Source organism: Schistocerca piceifrons, chromosome 5, assembly GCF_021461385.2.
Source record: "Schistocerca piceifrons isolate TAMUIC-IGC-003096 chromosome 5, iqSchPice1.1, whole genome shotgun sequence".
Lineage (NCBI taxonomy): Eukaryota > Metazoa > Arthropoda > Insecta > Orthoptera > Acrididae > Schistocerca > Schistocerca piceifrons.
The window spans coordinates 593,835,210-593,857,359 of NC_060142.1; the positions used below are offsets into that span (position 1 = coordinate 593,835,210).

The 22,150-nt window shown below is 39.7% G+C and overlaps 1 protein-coding gene across 1 annotated transcript in view; it reads left to right on the plus strand.

Annotated features, from left to right (window-relative positions):
* Positions 1-22,150, plus strand: part of LOC124798415 (exocyst complex component 2) — a 129,486-nt gene that overhangs the window by 91,624 nt on the left and 15,712 nt on the right. Inside the window, exon 15 of the mRNA XM_047261812.1 lies at positions 12,966-13,120. Coding sequence (XP_047117768.1) covers positions 12,966-13,120 — 155 coding nt within the window. The remainder of the gene's footprint in view (positions 1-12,965; positions 13,121-22,150) is intronic.

Below are 22,150 nucleotides of genomic sequence, written 5' to 3' on the forward strand. Positions count from 1 at the left end.
ACTAACAGGTTACGAAGGTTAGGTGGACGGCGGAAAGACACTCTTGGCGGAGTGGGGAGGATTTCATGAAGGATGGACCTCATTTCAGGGCAGGATTTGAGGAAGTCGTATCCCTGCTGGAGAGCCACATTCAGAGTCTGGTCCAGTCCCGGAAAGTATCCTGTCACAAGTGGGGCACTTTTGTGGTTCTTCTGTGGGGGATTCTGGGTTTGAGGGGACGAGGAAGTGGCTCTGGTTATTAGCTTCTGTACCAGGTCAGGAGGGTAGTTGCGGGATGCGAAAGCTGTTTTCAGGTTGTTGGTGTAATGATTCAGGGATTCCGGACTGGAGCAGATTCGTTTGCCACGAAGACCTAGGCTGTAGGGAAGGGACCGTTTGATGTGGAATGGGTGGCAGCTGTCATAATGGAGGTACTGTAGCTTGTTGGTGGGTTTGATGTGGACGGACGTGTGAAGTTGGCCATTGGACAGGTGGAGGTCAACGTCAAGGAAAGTGGCATGGGATTTGGAGTAGGACCAGGTGAATCTGATGGAACCAAAGGAGTTGAGGTTGGAGAGGAAATTCTGGAGTTCTTCTTCACTGTGAGTCCAGATCATGAAGATGTCATCAATAAATCTGTACCAAACTTTGGGTAGGCAGACTTGGGTAACCAAGAAGGCTTCCTCTAAGCGACCCATGAATAGGTTGGCGTACGAGGGGGCCATCCTGGTACCCATGGCTGTTCCCTTTAATTGTTGGTATGTCTGGCCTTCAAAAGTGAAGAAGTTGTGGGTCAGGATGAAGCTGGCTAAGGTAATGAGGAAAGAGGTTTTAGGTAGGGTGGCAGGTGATCGGCGTGAAAGGAAATGCTCCATCGCAGCGAGGCCCTGGACGTGCGGAATATTTGTGTATAAGGACGTGGCATCAATGGTTACAAGGATGGTTTCCGGGGGTAACAGATTGGGTAAGGATTCCAGGCGTTCAAGGAAGTGGTTGGTGTCTTTGATGAAGGATGGGAGACTGCATGTAATGGGTTGAAGGTGTTGATCTACGTAGGCAGAGATACGTTCTGTGGGGGCTTGGTAACCAGCTACAATGGGGCGGCCGGGATGATTGGGTTTGTGGATTTTAGGAAGAAGGTAGAAGGTAGGGGTGCAGGGTGTCGGTGGGGTCAGGACAGTTTGTTGCGAAAGCTTGAATTTTGTGTGTATGTTTGTGTTTGTTTGTGTGTCTATCGACCTGCCAGCGCTTTCGTTCGGTAAGTCACCTCATCTTTGTTTTTATATATAATTAATACTTATATATTAACACACAACTATTATTACATGGAATAATTAGAGGTATCACTTCTTATCCTTAATTAAAAGTAAATGAATTAGATATTTCACTCACACACCACTTTTTTTGACTTTATTATAAAAATTATTTTTATCAGAAAATGCACACAATACTATCGAACGCACAATATTATCACTTCACTTCTTCATTTATTTTACTCCTTTTACCTTTTTTTACTTGAAGTTAAGATCAGTAGGCAAGCAGTGTGCCGAAAAATGGTTAATTTGTGCTTTCTGTAATCTCAGGGAAATTTCTGTCTTCTCACCTTGCAAGACATTCAGGATAATTTGATTTAATCTCGTGAGTATTGTATTGGCACCGCAAGGGAAAAAATGTAGTAAAGAAATATCTATAACATTTATAAATTGGAAATTTGGGAGTGCTATTATGAAATGAAAGCAGAAATGTTAAATTAAACAATTATTATTGAACGAAGTAAATAATTTGTACAGAAATCTAACATTTTGTGAATAATTCTCACAGTTTTGAACATAACAAAGAATTGTGCCATATTTCGGCAAAATACTTGGAAATTGCAATAATCTTATCTCAACTCTGGAGTGAAAGAATAAAGCATTCACAAGAAGATCGTATTAGTACTCACAATTAGCGATAATGATAGAATGATTAAATGAATTCCCAGCAGGAATACAAGTTTAGTTCATTCGAACAAAATGGAAGAAAATAGGAGTCTGATAGAGTAAGATGCTGTCGGAAAGGCGCACAATTAAAGAAAAGAGAGAATAGACGAGCACACATTCTTATATAGAACAAAATGATAATGATACACTGCTCTCATTACTCTGGGCGTACATACTCACTGACTTATAGTGCATTTCATTGACTCAGTGGCTAAATTATATCTTTAAACCTTAATATTCCGATGGAAAAAGAAAATAGTATGTTATTACGTCTCGGGCAGGGCACAATATTATATATTCCCAAATGTACCCTCGGCCCACTGCTCTCCTATTAGCGGCGTAGAACCCCTCATACCTCATGGTGAGTGTTGACAACATCGCTACATGAAACTCGTAAGTACGCGATTGGCCGTATCTAGAGTACTAACTTTCCTGCAATAATGTATATTTTTTTTGAGTTTTTTTCCCATTTGAAAGTAGATTCAGTTCAGACTATAACTTAATTCCAACAAACTACAGTTTAAATGTGGAACCCAAGGAAGATGGCTCAGTATGTCTATGTGAGGGTTACAGACAGTTCAGTGAAAGAACAGTTCCTGTACCCCACATAAAAGATTTCTACCATATTCTGCAAGGCAAAGACATATTTTCAAAAACTGATCTGTTTGAAGCCTATTATCAAATACACATTGCTGAAGAAGACAAGCACAAGACAGTTATAATCACACCATTTGGACTGTATGAATTTAATGTAATGAGTTCTGGCTTGCGAAATGCACCTAAGTTGTATCGACTTTTTTCAGGGAAAACACTGTGGTGTGACAATCGCAAATATCAGACCTTACATTCCACAAGCTTTTGGTTGTCAAATATTTCTTCATTTTCATTGTTTAGCTCATCTTGGCCTGAGGACTACACTGAAACTGCTATCTAGTAGAGTTATTTGATCAAACATAAGAACTGATGTGTGCCAATAGACCAAATCATGTGTTAACTGCTAGAAAACCAAGATTAATAGACCAAATCATGTTTTAACTGCTAGAAAACCAAGATTACTTGCCACACACAATTACAATTTGAAAAATTTGTGGAACCTGATGAATGCTTCATTGTTGTACACATTGACCTCATTAGACCTTTGTCACCTCCTTAGGGCATGATGTACTGCTTGACTTGTACTGATTGTTCAGATACTGGATGGAAGTCATACCAGTCGAAAATATCACCTCTAAAAAAGTAGCTAAGGCTTCCTGCAGCTCAGTCTTGTAAGGTTTGGTGTTACATCATGGGCAATCATGACCAAGGAACACAGTTAAATTGCAGTTGTTTAATAATTTAGGCAAAGTATGTAGAATGAAACTTCAATGTACAATGCGGTATCATCCTCAATGCAACAGCGATGTTGAGCGACTACATAGAACTTCGAAGTTTGCAATCCTGGACCATGACACTTCTAAATGGGTGGAAGCTGTGGATCAGTAAGGTCACATATTTTGCATATTTTCATTCAACAGTATCATGTGGAATAATGTAGATACCGAAAATTGCAATCAGTCACTTTTTGAAATATTTATTTATTCCATAAAGTGATTTTTGAGTCTTTTTCAGGTTTATCTTTATATGGTGCACTGGATGTTGCATGACTGTTTCATGGCATAATGCTGGATGGTGGCTCTGTGACAAGAAGATGGAACAGGCTTTCATGTACTGCCATGTGCATCGTTTATATGGTGACTTAGATCTAAAATTAATTCTGTACTTACTGCAACAGACTGGGCAGTTTTGTTATTAGTATCCATCTGATCTATCAGATTCCATTGTGGGTGTATTATATACAAAATAAATAATGATGTCTGTCGGAAAACAGTCTCTCTCTCTCTCTCTCTCTCTCTCTCTCTCTCTCTCTGTGTGTGTGTGTGTGTGTGTGTGTGTGTGTGTGTGTGTGTTTTACCAATTGTCATAGTATAAGCTGATAGATGGTTACTAATAACAAATTCGCCCATACTGTCACAGTAAATACAGAATTCATGTTTGGACCCGAATTGCCATGTAAAAAATACTCATGGCAATACATTAAAGCATGTTCTAGCTTCTTGTCACAAAGCCAGCACTTAGCATTACACTATGAAATACTCATGTAACCTCCTGTGGATCATCTGAAGGTGAGCCTAAAAAGGTCCAAAAACTGTTTTATGGAATGAAGAAATATTTAAAAAAAGTGACTGGTTGCAGTTTTCGGTATGTATATTGAATGAACAGTCATGGGATCTTAAAAGTCCCTGTAATGGATAACCTTAGTATATATAATGTTTTGGGATAAATTATTTTTGAAAAATCAAGTCGTCTTTGCTCAAAAATGTGTCGTTAGAATATTATGTAATGATCATCCACAATCATCTAGTAGACATCTGTTTAAGGTGTTAGGCTTTTGACTGTGGCTTCACACCATGTTTATTTCTTCAATAATTTTGTTGAAATAATCCAGTGCAGCTCAAAAAGAACGATGAAACACACAATTATAATACCAGAAGACTAAATGGCATTCATTACACCACACTTTAGTACAAGAAGGGGTACACAGTGCTGCAGTTAAAATTTTTGATTATTTACCCAGTGATAAAAAATGTCTGACAGATAGCAAAGTAAAATTTGAAAACCGACTGAAAAAGTTTCTCCTTGAAAACTACTTTTATTTCGTTGAAGAATTCTGCTATTGTAATGTGTAAAAGGTGAAGGGTAGGAATTACTAATTCACATCTGTATTATTATTATTATTATTATTATTATTATTATTATTATTATTACTACTACTATTACTTTTTTAAAGAAAGAAGATAAACTATGTGTAAATCATCAACATGTAGCCATTTTTACAAAATAATTTGTGATGTGAATATAAAATGACCAGTTTCACATCATTTCAATTTATCATGAAAATGATCCACCAAACATGAAACTAATAACTAACTTAAGGAAAAATTCTCATTGACTGAAAAAATAAGTAAATGTGGCTCACATCTTTCATTTTTTCAAATAGAAAAGCAGCATTTAACATGAGTGATATGGTACAATGCATTGCTGTGAATATTCATATCCTTTTTTCCCCCAAACTGTGTACATAATGTTAATTTACAGACTTACACTCTTCTTTTCAGTACAGTCTCTATTTCTTTGCACACATTTATCCCACTGTTTTGTAAGTCTGAAAATTCCATCACAGTAGAGTTACCTGGCTGCCTGTAACCACTGATGTAATGCATTTTGCATGTTTTCCCGCATTGCTCATCATTGGCCTCGTAGTTGTTCTGTCACAGCAGCGAGAAGATGGAGTAGGAGGAGAATGCAAGTTGGGACTGTGTGTAGACTTTCCCACAAAACCACCGTCATTTATTTCGTAGTAATATGAACAGCATAGAGTCACACTGCAGTTGGATCTTTCCAGGTCTTTTATCTTGCAAATCATGACATAGCATCAAAAGTGCCTGGATGCAGCAGACAGAATTATGGTGTGTGCACTTTAAAGAAAATAAACCGGAATGCAACCATATGCATTTCAGAAGATGACAGTTTTAACTTTCTAGAGAATATGTTTTTCAGTGTTTCTTGCAATCCGGGCATTGTCTGAGACGTTCTTGACCAAAATGCCCTTTACTCCTCATCTGTGGTCAGTAGTCCATGAAAATCTTGCATTAATTTAACACACATTTCAACAAGAGCATTCATGAATAAAACTGATGTCCACAATATTTAGAGAACAGATCTCTACTTTTGCTTGACACGAAGTCAGCTAATGTTTTCTCTGAAATAAAGATGAGCGTGAATTAGGAGATGTAAATTAACAAATTAAAACCAATAATGAATGGTTATAATAATAATAATAATAATAATAATAATAATAATAATAATAATGTCTGAGAAAGGAAAGAAGATAATAATAATGATCTGACCATGTAAGGGATCATCCAGTTTTCAAATCTCTGTTTTCCATTTGTAGATTCAATTTGTCCAAATTTGCTACTGTTTGGGTGGTTTGTACATCTACTTTATCATCAAAAAGCAATTAGAGAGAAAAATACAAACTACAATTACAAATGATGACTAAATTCCCTAATATCCCCATAATTTTGACTCATTAAAAACCAAGTAGACAATAATTTTGTCAGTGTTATAGTTGCTGACATTGATACTTTCCCAGTTTTCTGTCTCAAATGCTTAAAAACTGCTTTGTCAGGATTGCTCGTTACACCATGTACTTTACATTCAAATCCACATTTTGAAATAACTTCATAAATGAAATGATGGCTTGAGAAATATAACTTCTCCTTGTCCATGTTTCGTTCAAGTAAAATACATGTCCCATTAAGATGGCCAGCGTTTGAGACAGATGTTACTTTAGAGAATTTGTACATTGTTTTCACTGCCACCATTCCAAACAGCATTCACTTGTACTTTACCAAAACAATTCTGTAATTTTGGAACACCAATGAGCTGTTCACTGTCCCAATGATTCAAAAGTTTACCATTCCAATGGAAACAAGAGGAACTGCAGAGATATATTCTTGAAAGCTGATTTTATTGTGTCAGATAAGTTTCTTCTCTTCTTCTTCTGTCTGAAGAGAAGATTTATTAATGCAAGGCTCTTTGGCTTTGTGACTCTGCTGTTACCTGAAGAATGTACTCAGAATCTCTTACACTTAGCTGGCATCTATCCAAGGCAGCCACTAATTTTTCAGTAATAAAATCTTTGGTACCTTGTTTTGCAGCATTTTCCAATGAAATACTCTCAGAAATATGTTCTCAGACCTCACCATCACCAATGTAAATTTCATCTAAACTTGAAAATATCCTGTCTGAATTCTTCAGAGGATGAAGGTGGAAGTGCAGCAGATGATGCAGAACATTTGTTCGTCATGCCTTTTCTTTTCTTCCAGTTTTCTCAGCATCACCCTTTCTTCTTGATCTGCAAGTGTTCGGTCTACTCCTGCCAGGTAGCCTTTATGCCATGGCTCTGTCTGTTGAAGTAAAAATAACGTGTGTTTATTTTTCTGTTTTTAGGGCATCCTCTTCACAGCGCTTAAACTCGTCTTGACACTTTCACTCGAAAGCAAGTTAATAAATTTTTGTGAATAATGCTGAGTAGCTCGTGTCAGAATTTTTGCTTTCTTGCAAAGTATAGTGCACTTGCGAACCACAAGATTAGCACTTTTCACTAACAGTTAATTTTACTTCCTGTATGCTATAAAAGAAAACTTCCAGTACTTGTCCATTTGATGATGAATTGTGTACAGCTATATGATGATCTACAAACAACTGTTTGCACTACATGGGCACTTACTGATAAGTTCAGATGACATCAGCACAATGTCTCTGAACAGTATGAAAGAACATGTTCCTCACGTGCTCAAGACAGCTGAGTTACAGTGCTTTTATTGCGATAAAATTTTGTACAGACATGTTTTAGAATCATTCAAACAGTATTGAAGAGTGAGCGCCCAAAAATATTGATGTCTGAAAATAATGCAGTTTGGATGCTGCATTCTTCTGTAGCACCACATTTCGAAAGCTTCTATTCTTTTCTTGTCTAAACTATTTATCATCCAAGTTTCACTTCCATACATGGCTACACTCCATACAAATACTTTCAGAAACGGATTCCTGACATTTAAATCTGTACTCGATGTTGACAAATTTTTCTTCTTAGAAACGCTTTCCTTGCCATTGCCAGTCTACATTTTATATCCTCTCTACTTCGACCATCATCAGTTATTTTTCTCCCCAAATAGCAAAACTCCTTTACTACTTTAAGTGTCTCATTTCCTAATCTAATTCCCTCAGCATCACCTGAGTTAATTTGACTACATTCCATTATCCTCGTTTTGCTTTCGTTGATGTTCATCTTATATGCTCCCTTCAAGACACTGTCCATTCCGTTCAACTGCTCTTCAAAGTCCTTTGCTGTCTCTGACAGAATTACAATGTCATCGGCGAACCTCAAAGTTTTTATTTCTTCTCCATGGATTTTAATACCTACTCTGAACTTTTCTTTTGTTTCCTTTATTGCTTGCTCAATATACAGATTGAATAACATCGGGGAGAGGCTACAACCCTGTCTCACTCCCTTCCCAACCACTGCTTCCCTTTCATACCCCTCGACTCTTATAACTGCCATCTGCTTTCTGTACAAATTGTAAATAGCCTTTCACTCCCTGTATTTTACCCCTGCCACCTTCAGAATTATTAAACTGATAGTTCGGTAATTTTCACATCTGTCAACACATCTGCTTTCTTTGGGATCGGAATTGTGATATTCTTCTTGAAGTCTGACGGTATTTCGCCTGCCTCATACATCTTGCACACTAGATGGTAGAGTTTTGTCAGGACTGGCTCTCCCAAGGCTGTCAGTAGTTGTAATGGAATGTTGTCTACTCCGGGGGCGTAGTTTAGACTCAGGTCTTTCAGTGCTCTGTCAAACTCTTCACGCAGTATCATACCTCCCATTTCATCTTCATCTACATCCTCTTCCATTTCCATAATATTGTCCTCAAGTACATCACCCTTGTATAGACCCTCTATATACTCCTTCCACCTTTCTGCTTTCCCTTCTTTGCTTAGAACTGGGTTTCCATCAAAGCTCTTGATGTTCATGCAAGTGGTTCTCCTTTCTCCAAAGGTCTCTTTAATGTTCCTGTAGGCAGTATCTTTCTTACCTCTAGTGAGATAAGCCTCTACACCCTTACATTTGTCCTCTAGCCATCCCTGCTTAGCCATTTTGCACTTCCTGTCGATCTCAGTTTTGAGACGTTTGTATTCCTCTTTGCCTGCTTCATTTACTGCATTTTATATTTTCTCCTTTCATCAATTAAATTCAATATTTCTTCTGTTACCCAAGGGTTTCTACTAGCCCTCGTCCTTTTACCTATTTGATCCTCTGCTGCCTTCACTATTTCATCTCTCAAAGCTACCCATTCTTCTTCTACTGTATTTCTTTCCCCCATTCCTGTCAGTTGTTCCCTTATGCTCTCCCTGAAACTCTGTACAATCTCTGGTTCTTTCAGTTTATCCAGGTCCCATCTCCTTAAATTGCCACCTTTTTGCAGTTTCTTCAGTTTTAATCTACAGTTCATAACCAATAGATTGTGGTCAGAGTCCACATCTGCCCCTGGAAATGTCTTACAATTTAAAACCTGGTTCCTAAATCTGTCTTACCATTATATATTCTATCTGATACCTTTTAGTATCTCCAGGGTTCTTCCATGTATACAGCCTTCTTTCATGATTCTTGTACCAAGTGTTAGCTATGATTAAGTTATGCTCTGCGCAAAATTCTACCAGGCGGCTTCCTCTTTCATTTCTTAGCCCCAATCCATATTCACCTACTATGTTTCCTTCTCTCCCTTTTCCTACGCTCGAATTCCAGTCACCCATGACTATTAAATTTTCGTCTCTCTTCACTACCATAATAATTTCTTTTATCTCATCATACATTTCATCAATTTCTTCGTCATCTGCAGAGCTAGTTGGCATATAAACGTGTACTACTGTAGTAGGTGTGGGCTTCGTGTCTATCTTGGCCACAATAATGCGTTCACTATGCTGTTTGTAGTAGCTTACCCGTACTCCTATTTTTTATTCATTATTAAACCTACTCCTGCATTACCCCTATTTGATTTTGTATTTATAACCCTGTATTCACCTGACGAAAAGTCTTGTTCCTCCTGCCACCGAACTTCACTAATTCCCACTATGTCTAACTTTAACCTATCCATTTCCCTTTTTAAATTTTCTAACCTACCTGCCCGATTAAGGGATCTGACATTCCACACTCCGATCCGTAAAACGCCAGTTTTCTTTCTCCTGATAACGACGTCCTCCTGAGTAGTCCTCGCCTGGAGATCCGAATGGGGGACTGTTTTACCTACGGAATATTTTACCCAAGAGGACGCCATCATCATTTAACCATACAGTAAAGCTGCATGCCCTCGGGAAAAATTACGGCTGTAGTTTCCCCTTGCTTTCAGCCGTTCGCAGTACCAGAACAGCAAGGCCATTTTGGTTAGTGTTACCAGGCCAGATCAGTCAATTATTCAGACTGTTGCCCCTGCAACTACTGAAAAGGCTGCTGCCCCTCTTCAGGAACCACACGTTTGTCTGGCCTCTCAACAGATACCCCTCCGTTGTGGTTGCACCTACAGTACGGCTATCTGTATCATTGAGGCACGCAAGCCTCCCCACCAACGGCAAGGTCCATGGTTCATGGGGGGATCCAAACTTACTAAATCAAATAATAAAAACTAATAGCATGTTTGGTGAGCATTATTAGTCAGTAATTTAAATATTGTGCAAAACACCACTTCACTGAAGCTGTATGTTACACCTCAAGTGGAGCATCTCAATGTGCTCTAGAGCAAATTCCAATTTTTTGTTTTGTTTTTGCAGTTGCCTTTGGACAATTATCTACTAAATATTAAAATTTATTGCACAGGCTACATTTTTCAAATTCATATTATTCAGAACAGTAATTTATGCTTCGCTGATTCCAATCATGTCGTTAGTTTTGCTGAGGAATATTTATTTTACAGAAGAGCTTGATGTTACAATCTCACAGTACCACATTCTATTAAAGTCTCCACCAATCATCTTTTGCTGGATCATCATCCTATTTTGACTTAAAGTACTGTATTTCCCGGTTATAGAATTTTGATTGATTCTATTTATATACCATGTTTAGGAAGCTATTTTAATTTGAAGATTTCAATGTCTGTGTATAAAAATGTAGTACCATAATGAGTAACATACTGTTTAAATTCCATTCCAGAAAAACAAAACCTAGTTAATTAATGTTTAAAAATAAATATTGAATACTAAAGGTGCAAGGAATTGTAGTTATACTGTGTTCTTAACTATAATCACAATTGACATAAACTGTGCGAGATGTACCTGTTAAAATGATTATTGAGTTCTATTGTACTTGGAGTGATGTAGGCATATTAAAAACTTGAATACACAATATTGATGTTCCACAATAATATTTATTTATTTTTTCACTACTAACCAGCTTTCAGCTTTCTAGGCTGTCATCAGATAACTTTATAATAGTACCATAAGATATCTTAATAGTAGTGTTAAGTTATCTAATGATGGCCTAGAAAGCCAAAAGCCAAATAATTACGAACTATTATATATATTTTGTTGTGGAACTCAGTACTGTGTATTCAAGTTTTTAAGATTTTTGAACTGCTGATATAAATGCAAGCTTGGACTATATACATTTTTCTGTTTGTTTCATTGATGTTTTTTTCTTTCTTTTTATCTAGAACAGTAATGTTTATTTTAGATATTTATTATTGAATGATTGATTAAGAGTTTTTGTCGAGTGGGTCGAGGTAGAAGAGTTGAACTGAAAACCTTTGTTACAGGTGAGGGCCAGAGTTCAAAGGAATGTAATAAAATTATTAGCAATAGTGACTGATGCTTTGTCTGTAATTGCAGTGTGACATTTTTGGACTATGAATTGCATTTGCCACTCAGTTAACTGTGATTTGTGAGGTATTTGGCCAAATTTCTGCACAAGAACTGCATGGAAGCAAGTTAATGTTTTTGTATGAACTATAACCAATTCAACAGTAAGAAAGGGTAGATGGCTACTTGCCACATAGAGAAGGCTTTGAGTGGGAGAGAGGCACATTGGAAAAAACACTGTTCGATAATAGTTAGCTGTCATACAAAGTCCTTCATCTCATGTAGAGAAAACTAAACACACACATTCATAACTCACACACACAAGAAATTTCTGGGCAAGATGGGGAGAGTAATTTCAGTCCATGAAGGCCTCAGTGAGGCCCTGAACATATCTGGAGAGGGAGTGCTCATCATTACAGATATGGTAGCTGCAGCAGGCTTTGTTGTATGGAAGGAACTTCTTGGAGTAGAATGGTAGGCAGCTGTTGACTGGAATATTGTTGGTGGTTGGTATGTTTGATTTGGATGGTGGTACTGATGTAGCAATCATTGAAGTGTTGATTGACATCAAAGAAGGTGACTTTTTAGGCTGAGGAGGACTGGGTGAAGTGAATGGAGGAGAGGATGTTGAGGTACTGGAGGATTGTGAATAGGGTGTCCTCACCTTTGGTCCATATGATGAAGTCATCAGTGGATGTGAACTAGGTAAGGGATTTGAGTTTCTGGGTAGTTAGGAATGCTTCCTGCATATAGCCCATAAATAGATTTGTATGGAATGGTGCCGTGTGGTTGCCCACTGTTGTACAATGGATGTTTTTGTTGGTGACACCTTCAATGGAGAACCAATTGTGGGTGAAGATATGGTTGGTCATGGCGACCAGGAAGGTGGTTGCAATGAGTGTGTTAGGCATTGGGACAGGTAGTATTCAGTAGCCATAAAGCGCTGGGAATTGGTGATGTTAGTGTAGGGGGAAGTGGCATCAACAGTGATGGGCAGGGTGCCAGTTGCTAAATGAACGGGAACTGTGGAGAGTCAGTAGAGGAAATGATTAGTCTGTTTTATATAGGTTATGAGTGGCAGGTGGAGGATGCTGATCCACAAGGGCAGAGATTTTCTCTGTGATAGTGCAGGAATCCATCCTTTGGGGTGGATTCCATTTTCCATTGTTTGACTGTAACTTTTTTTCAATATGTTAAGTTTCGAACAATCTTCTGCTGATGAGCTCTTTATTCACTAATTGCTTATAAGAATTTGTTGAACGTGACTGTTTTGCTTGTGGAAATATGTGCTTTGAATAGTGTACATATAATATTTATAGGTTGAAACATTACAAGCTGTAAATAATGGAGGCATCTTCAGCATTGGTACAAACAGCTAATTGTGGTTTTGAAATCTGCTTCAAACTTTGAATATATTTCCCCTCTTGAGGGGGAGGGGGAGGGGGGAGAGGGGGAGGGAGAGAGAGAGAGAGAGAGAGAGAGAGAGAGAGAGAGTGTTTTTAAATAATGATATGTGATTTGTAATTAATCTCTATAATTGATTTACAGGTTTGGGAACACCGCTTATTGACAACACTTAGTAATTGCCAGTACACTTCTCGGGTAGTTCTCCCACGTCTCTCAGAGTTGTTTTCCCACAATGGCTTCCCATCACTGACACTTCCAATTGCAACTGTTCAAAGTGCACTTTCAGCTCTGGACAGGTAAGTAACAATATTGTGTCTCATACTTTCCTTCTTATTCGTATGGATGCGCTCTGAAAGAAGAGATGATATGTGTAGACGTAATCATGTATTTTTCCCATAGTAGAGGTAAAAAGAATGCTATGAACTAACACACTAAGAACTAGCAACTTTGATGTAAGGAATTAAGATATCTTTAAGAGTAATTATTTTGACTGGAAACGGGCACTGTTTTTCTTTTATGCTTTTTGTGTTTTTTGCTTCTTATTTGCACATATTCAATTTTTCGTTGGTACTGCACACCAAATGCCTAATTAAGTAGTTAAATTGTAAAAGAAAAATCATGATAACCTTTTATTACTAAAATGGGTCTGTTCAATGAAAACACTAATATTAATGTCATTATCATCATCATCATCGTGATCTACTAGGTAAATGTCTTCTTTAGATTTATTCCATCCATTACAGTCTTAAGCTGTTTATGTTCAAGTTGCTCTTCATTAACGACACTTGCATAGCTGTAGTTTCCTTTGGAGCACTGTAACTTCATTTTTTTAAGAATTGTGGAACATTAATCTCGTGATGGACTTTTGCAAACTATTTTGTTTGGGTACTGATGATATGTCAAAAATTTAGTTAACAGTAATTTTATGCTAATAAAGAACAACATAACATCACAATTGTATTTTTGTAAATGAACAGCTATATTTATATGGTGTTCGGACATTGTAACTGAAAGTTGCTATCAATTCAGGCCAAACATCTGTAGTACAGAAAAGTTATTTCGTACTATGGTTCTGTGAAAGAGGTGGTAGTATACATGCCAGTTAACTCTACTTAATACATGCTGGACAGGGCAGCGCTGTAACAAAAATGTGACAAATAATAAGAAATAACATTTATTAATAGTTATCATACAAAGCTTTACTTAACTTTGCTAACAGTTTGGTGTGTGGCACTTGATGTCCTATGCCTTATACAATGAAATCTAAATAAAATAAAAATGACTCTAAAAATGCTTGTTGGTTGCTGAAAAAAATCCTGTAGCTGTTTTTGCAGTTTTTTTTTATTTCCACATTCACAACATGTTTTGGGCCCAGTCCAGACCTGTCAGCAATTAAAATTTCGGATTACACTCTTACCTTAATATAAATGCAAGTATACACAATTTCAAGGTTCACAAATGTACAAAGTGATAAAAATACAAAATGAAATCAGCTGGATGTAACTGTTTGTATGGGTCAAACTCCTTAAACTGTCCTTGATGCAACAGATTTTTATCAATGATAATGTTGCAGTAGCCCTCCCCATGATTTTGTTGCATTAGCATTTCACTTCCTGTCAGATTAGGTTCATATCGACCTGGAGGTCCCTACTGGTAGGATTGACTTTTTGAAACACTTTATGGAGTGATGTAGGTTGAGGTCCAAGTGTAGTGCTTTGAGAATTTTGGGGTAAATTCTAGAAACACATGGCTCTCTACCATCTCGAACACCCGATGTTTTAATGACGAGGGTGAGAGAACCTTTCTACAGCGCCACACACATCGGTGTGTGCAGGAAGGACAGCTGTCATGAGAAGCCAGGAGCTGCGTCAGACGAGCGGCCCCGACAAGTGGTTACCAGCAGCGCCTTGGAATTTATATCAAAAAGTCAGAGTGTGTTTGTATAATGTTCTGTGGTTTGTGGTGTCACGAGGATTGTTATAGAGGCAGATGAAGCGTGTATTGTATAGAGACTTTTACTCCATGCCTTGGCTCTGCATGAGGCAGCTTGTATGTAATTGGATGGGTGTTTTGTCGATTCTGACATTTATTTTGGAACCAGTTGGATTGCTGGAGCTTGTACAGAATAATTGTTACTGTGGGGATGAGAGCTGAAAATATATTGTTGTTGAACTGAGAAGATTCTACGAGTACATGACTTATTTCAAGAATAGAGAGTTGGTTAATATTGTTGCAGAAGGAGCTGAGTAGCATAGTCGCTGTTGTGTAGTGGTTATGATACTAGATTGTTGCATGGAGGGTTGTGAGTTCATAACTCTACATGAACTGAAACATTTTAATTTCTATATTCGTTTCAAGTACATTCTAGAAGTATCCATAAATGGCACGAATCATTATACTGGCATGTTCTGTAGCTGTATATATACCATATGTATTCTGGCCGGGGGCAGTTCGCTCTGTGCTCTTGTATGTGCAAGTGCTGAATAAACCTTTGTTAAGTGAAGTTAGTGTTCGTCATTCATCTACTTACACCTTCCTCTATGTGACGTTATATGGTGGAGATGCTGGGTATTGGAACTTGTACATTATCGACGTACATTATCGACGACACAGTGGCTCCCATCAGGCCATGACTGAGCCACTGTTTACATGGCGAGAAACCCGAGTTCGATCCATATTCAACAGATCGCAATCTATCGGAGACAGAAGAAGAAGAGGGCATCACAGTGACAGCAACTATGTGCCACCACATGAGACATCCTTCTGGGTTCTCTGTTAATGATGGCCAAGATCCAAACAAGTGGCTCAGGGTATATGAGCGTATAGCCAAATTTAACAAATGGGATGACACTGTCTGTTTGGCTAGCATATTTTTCTACTTGGAGGGCACTGCCAAGCAATGGTATGAGAACACCAAGGAGAAGTTCACAAACTGGGAAGTATTCCAGGCAGAACTGTGCAAGTATTTCAGTGACACACGACGACAGCAGTGCAAGGCTGAAGATAAATTAAAGTGCAGGGCACAGCGTCTAGGAGAAACGACAGTGTCCTACATTCAAGACGTCTTGGAGCTGTGTAAAATAGTGGATCCTCGAATGGAGGAGGAAGATAAGACTGCACATTTCATGAAGGGTGTTGCTGAGGACATGTATCAAGTCCTACTTCTGAAGGAGATTTCGACAGCAGACGACTTCATAAAATGGTGCTAGTATATTGAGACAATGCATCAAAAAAGAATTACACGTGAGCAGTTTGAACAGTTTCCAAACTTCGTATTGATGTCTGTGATGAAGCAAGAAACTGATTTCACAAGTGTGTCGTCAGATAGTGAGAGAGGAAGTTCAGAAGGCACTTGGATTGCACGGTGAGTAAAAAACAGGGACGCCTCAAGAGGTCATATGGGAGGAAGTGGAACAGACATTGAACCCAATCTCTCCTTTAAAACGGTAAAAAAGTCGAGACCCAGGCGAAGTTACGTTCCTACAATGCTGCATGAGGAACCTGTTTGGGCACCAAGGAAGACTGATGTCTGGAGGACCCAGGATAGCCAATCAGTATGTTTCCACTGCAGATGACGGGACATGTGGTGCACTATTGTCGAGAAAGGTGGCGGATATTTGATGATGCCTGCGCCAGAAGACAGCAGACCGATCTTAGCTGATGCTAGCTCCGGGACGACGAAGATGAACAAGATGATGTGGGTGCAGGACAATGTAGGTCACCATTGCCGCAAGCTAGCCACTGGAGAGGTCGCTCCCCAACACGCCAATCAAGGTCTCCATCGCCATTTAGAAGCTCCAGCCGATCACCTAACCACCGCAATCTGGAAAACTAGAGGGTGCAACATTCCTTGGAGGTGAGGCCGCTGAAGAGAAAAATCCTCCGCCATCGATCACTACAAAAAATGATAGGAAACTACGTCGATATCCTCATGGATGGCCGACCAGCCCCAAGCTCTTGTGGACTCGAGTGTCATATTCAGTTATTTCGGAGAAGTATGAGGGGCGTTCGAAAAGTCCGTGCAAAAAGTCCGTGCAAAGTCCAACAGGTGGCACCACCAGCACATATCGAGGTCATGTTTAGTTAGTAGCATCTTTGGAAAGAAGGCACACCAAGTTTCAGCTATATTGGTCTATTCCTTTGTGTTTGGCATTCTTGTGAATCAAGGAAGTCAAGTGATTGTCAAAAAATGGACAAAAAAGAATTTCGTGTGGTGATTAAACATTACTCTATGAAAGGTAAAATGCCTCAGGAGACTAAAGAGAAGCTTGATAAACATTACGGTGGCTCTGCACCTTCAATTAGAACAGTTTATAAGTGGTTTCAAAATTTTCGGAGTGGCCATATGGGCACAAGTGATGCTGAACATTGTGGACACCCTGTGGAGGTTACGACTCCAGAAATCATTGATAAAATCCATGATATGGTGATGGATGACAGAAGAGTTAAGGTTTGTGAGAATGCAAGTGCTGTGGGCATCTCGAATGAACGGGTTCATGATATATTGCATAAACATTTGGACATGAGAAATCTATCCACAAGATGGGTTCTGCGATTGCTCATGCTTGACTAAAAACTGATTCATGTGAAGTGTTGCAAGGATGGTTTGCAGCTGTTCAGGAAGAATCCACAGGACTTTAAGCGTCGTTTCATCACTGTGGATGAAACATAGATACATTACTATACACCTGAGACCAAACAACAATCTAATCAATGGGCTACCAAGGGAGAATCTGCACCAAAAAAGGCGAAGACCGTTCCTTCGGCCAGAAAGGTTATGGCGAGAATCTTTTGGGGTTCGCAAGGGATAATCCTCATCGACTATCTGGAAAAGGGTAAAACTATTACAGGTGCATATTATTCATCGTTATTGGACCGTTCGAAAGCCGAGCTGCAAGAAAAACGCCAGCAATTGGACTGCAAAAAAAGTCCTTTTCCATCACGACAATGCACTAGCACACACCTCAGCAGTTGTGGTCGCAATATTAATGGAAATAGGATTCCAACTTGTTTCACATCCCCCCCTATTCTCCAGACTTGGCTCCCTTGAAATACTATTTGTTCCCCAATTTGAAGAAATGGCTGGCACGACAAAGATTTTATTTAAACGAGGTGACTGCAGCAACTAATAGCTATTTTGCAGACTTGGACATTTCCTATTATTCAGAAGGGATCAACAAATTGGAACAGCATTGGATGAAGTGTGTAAGTCTAAAAGGAGACACTCTTGAAAAATAAAAAAGGTTTACCCCAAACACGTAAGTAGTTTTTCTTTTTGCCTGGACTTTTCAAACGCCCCTCGTACCGTCGCCAGTTGCAGAAGACTGTATTCGTCGACAACAAAACATCTCTGCTGAAGGTGGCTAATGGGAGATATGTAAAACCTATGAGAAGATGTGTCATTCATGTGGGTATAAGTGGCCATACACAGCCCTTAGAATTCATCATCTTATGAGAGTGTAGTCATGACAGTCTCGGGTGGGACTTTTTGAAAGCTTCTCAAGCAGTTATAGATTGTGGTCGCTCAAAGATTATGCTAGATGAGATGAGATACTGTGGACAGGAAGATGCACATCCGAGTGTGGGAGACTGTGTGCTGGATGAAGTGATCATTCCTGTAGTCAGCGCTAGAAAGGTAGCTGTCTTGTGTCATGCCATGCATCAACCTGTGGATCTTGTAGTGGAATGTAAGAGAAGCATACAACTGAAGAATAACTTGGTCATCCCAGCCTCTGTAGTCTCGTTTAAGAACGGATTCAGTGAATTGTGGATAGTTAACTGTTGCCGAGAACCGCAGATCCTTCCAAGGCACGTGTGTAGCAAACTCTGAGCCGTTAATTGCAGAACAGCTGAGTGTCATAGAAACCTCCCATGCCGAGTCTGTGTGCTAAATTTGCACTACCACTACGAGACAAGCGCTACCACTACGAGACAAGATCTTCTAGCTCGACTATCACCAGATCTCACTAAGGAACAACAGAAGAAGCCACTTGCCATTCTTCAAGAGTTCTCTGAATGCTTCAATCCACAGGTGAAGAGCAAATTAGACAAATCAACGGTGAAGCACTGGGTTAGCATTGGAGACCATCAGCCAATAAGCCAGAGAGCATACCATGTCTCAGCAACAGAACGTCGAATAATTCGCGATGTGATAGAGAAAATAATGAAGAATGACATCATTCAACCTTCGCAGTGCCCATGATCGTCACCAGTGGTTGTCGTCAGGAAGAAGGATGGCAGTTGGTGCTTTTGTGTTGATTACAGGAAGCTTAATAAGATAACTAAAAAGGACGTTTACCCTCTTCCATGAATTGACGATCACTAGATTGTCTCAAGGGGGCTAAGTTTTTCTCAACCATGGACAAGTACTCAGGATACTCACAAATCGAAGTACATGAGGCTGGTTATGAGAAAACTGCATTCATCACCCCTGAGGGCCTGTATGAATTTAAGGTAATGCCATTTGGTTAGTGTAATGCACCAGCTACTTTTGAATGAATGATGGATAATCTTCTAAGGCACCTGAAGTGGACGATGCATCTTTGTTATTTAGATGACATTATAGTGTTCTCATAGACATTTGATGAACACATAAAGAAGACTGGGGGCTGTTCTTAAGTGTCTTCAAGAAGGCGGACTGAAACTTAATCCAAGAAAGTGTCTCTTTGGAGCAAAAGAAATAAAAAAAAAAATGGTTCAAATGACTCTGAGCACTATGGGACTCAACTGCTGAGGTCATTAGTCCCCTAGAACTTAGAACTAGTTAAACCTAACTAACCTAAGGACATCACAAACATCCATGCCCGAGGCAGGATTCGAACCTGCGACCGTAGCGGTCTTGCGGTTCCAGACTGCAGCGCCTTTAACCGCATGGCCACTTCGGCCGGCTAAGAAATCAAAATACTTGGGCACCTTGTGTCAAACGAAGGTGTGCGGCCAGATCCAGAAAAGGTGAGAGCTGTAACAGAATTTCCTATTCCTAAAATCCTCGGATTATGTTCGTGTTACCATCGTTTTATCAAAGACTTTTGTATCAAAGCTAGACCACTCCAAGAGTTGTTAAAAGCTGATGCTAAATGTATCGGGGGTGATGCTCAACAAGATTCTTTCGATGTGCTGCGAAAAGCTCTGACGACTGACCTTGTACTTGGTCCGTGTGATGAGAGAGCACCTAGAGAACTACACAGATGCCAGTGGATGTGGGATCGGTGCTGTTCTGGTGCAGATTTCAGATGGAAGATGCTTCTAGGACACTTACAAAAGTTGAGAGAAACTACTCAACTACAGAAAGAGAATGTCTTGCTGTGATCTGGGCCATGTACAAATTTCGACAGTATCTCTATGGAAGGCCATTCACAATTGTTATAGACCATCATTCACTTCAACAGGATGACTCGCCAGGTGGGCACTACATCTTCAAGAGCATGACATCTTCAAGAGTATGACATTACCATAGTGTACAGAAGTGGAAGAAACACCAAGATGCCGACTGTCTCTCAAGAAACCCTGTGCAAGACCATCAAGACTTTGATGAAGATAGTGACTGTCTCGCTGCACTTCAGGATCTCTGCTGAGCAGAAGGACGCCAAGATATCTCAAATTATGCTTGTTTTAAATCAGTCACAGGATGTGAAAGGACAATTTAAGTTAGTTAATGGATTACTTTGCAAGAAAAACTTTGATCTGTTTGGAAAGAGGTGGCTACCAGTGATTCCTAAACGCAGGCGCTTAGATGTTCCACAGAAATTCCATGACACACCTGAGGCTGGACATTTAGGATTTATTAAGACATACAATAGGATCCGCAAGAGATTTTTGTGGCCAGGTTTATTTAGGAGTGTCCATCACTATGTGTCACACTGTTGAGAGTGCCAGAGGAGAAAGGCAGTACCTCAGAAACCATGTGGCCGACTCCACTACTGGAAACGCCTTTCAAATGTGTTGGGATTTACCTCCTTGGACAATTTGCAACGTCTGATAGTGACAATAGATGGATTATTGTTTGCACTGATTATCTGACGCGCCATGCCATTACAAAAGCTGTGGAAACAGCCGAAGCATTCGAGGTAGCCAAATTCATTGTGGAGGACATTGTATTAAAACACCATGCTCCAAGGTCATTAATTATGGATCGAGGGAAAGTTTTTCAATCGAATCTTGTGACAGAGATAAACTGTCGGTGCAACATTACTCATCACGATGACTGCCTACCATCCGCAAACTAACAGGCTTACTGAACGCCTTAATAAGACCTTGGCCAACATGCTATCAGTGTTCGTCAGTGTTGAGCAGAGCAACTGGGATGAGGTGCTACCTTTCGTGACGTTTGCCTACAACACTGCCAAACAAGACACAACAGGATTTATACCGTTTTACCTGGTGCATGGGCGTGAGGCGACGACAATGATGGACACTGTGTTTCCGTTACATCCTGATGACATGGACGACGACTGCATTGGCCATGTGTTAACCAGAGCTGAGGAAGCTCGGCAGTTAGCTCGACTCCACAGGCTGCAGGCTCAAGAAAACGATCGCCGAAGGTATAACGTGAGCCACTGCCCTGTTGTCTACCAACCTGATGACCTCATCTGGATCTTCACTTCTGTTCGGAAGGTGGGTCTCTCGGAGAAGCTCCTCAGGCACTACTTTGGACCTTATAAGGTTGTAAGAAATTTGTCTGATGTTACTTATGAAGTTGGAGATTTCGACCCTGACAGAAGATGACGAAAGATCAGAGATACGGTCCACGTCCTTCGAATGAAGCCCTATAAGGATCCTGCAACCCAGGGTAAAGTCGAAGCTCCAGCGACAGGCAACAAGCGGAAAGGTACTGAAAAAATTAGCAGCAAGGGAAGTTCTAAGATCATCACCGCCAGGGCGAACATCAGTCATCGGGAGTCGGAGTAAGCATAACTGATGACTCGTTCCCGGACTAGGAGGACGTAACACCGAGACGCTGTTCTCTTAAGGAGGGACCAATGTCGCAGAAGGAGCCGAGTAGCGCAGTTGCCGTAGTGTAATGGTTATGATACTAGATTGTTACATGGAGGGCTGTGAGTTCAAAACTCACCTGAACTGAAACATTTTAATTTCTATATTCGGTTTGAGTACATTCTAAAAGTATCCACAAATGGCAGGAATCATTGTACTGGAATCTTCTGTAGCTGTATATATACCGTATGTGTTCTGGCAGGAGGCAGTTCGCTCCGTGCTCTTGTATGTGCAAGTGCTGTATAAACCTTTGTTATGTGAAGTTAGTGTTCGTCATTCATCTACTTACACCTTCCTCTACGTGACAATATTATTCCCTTTAACCTGATACGGTC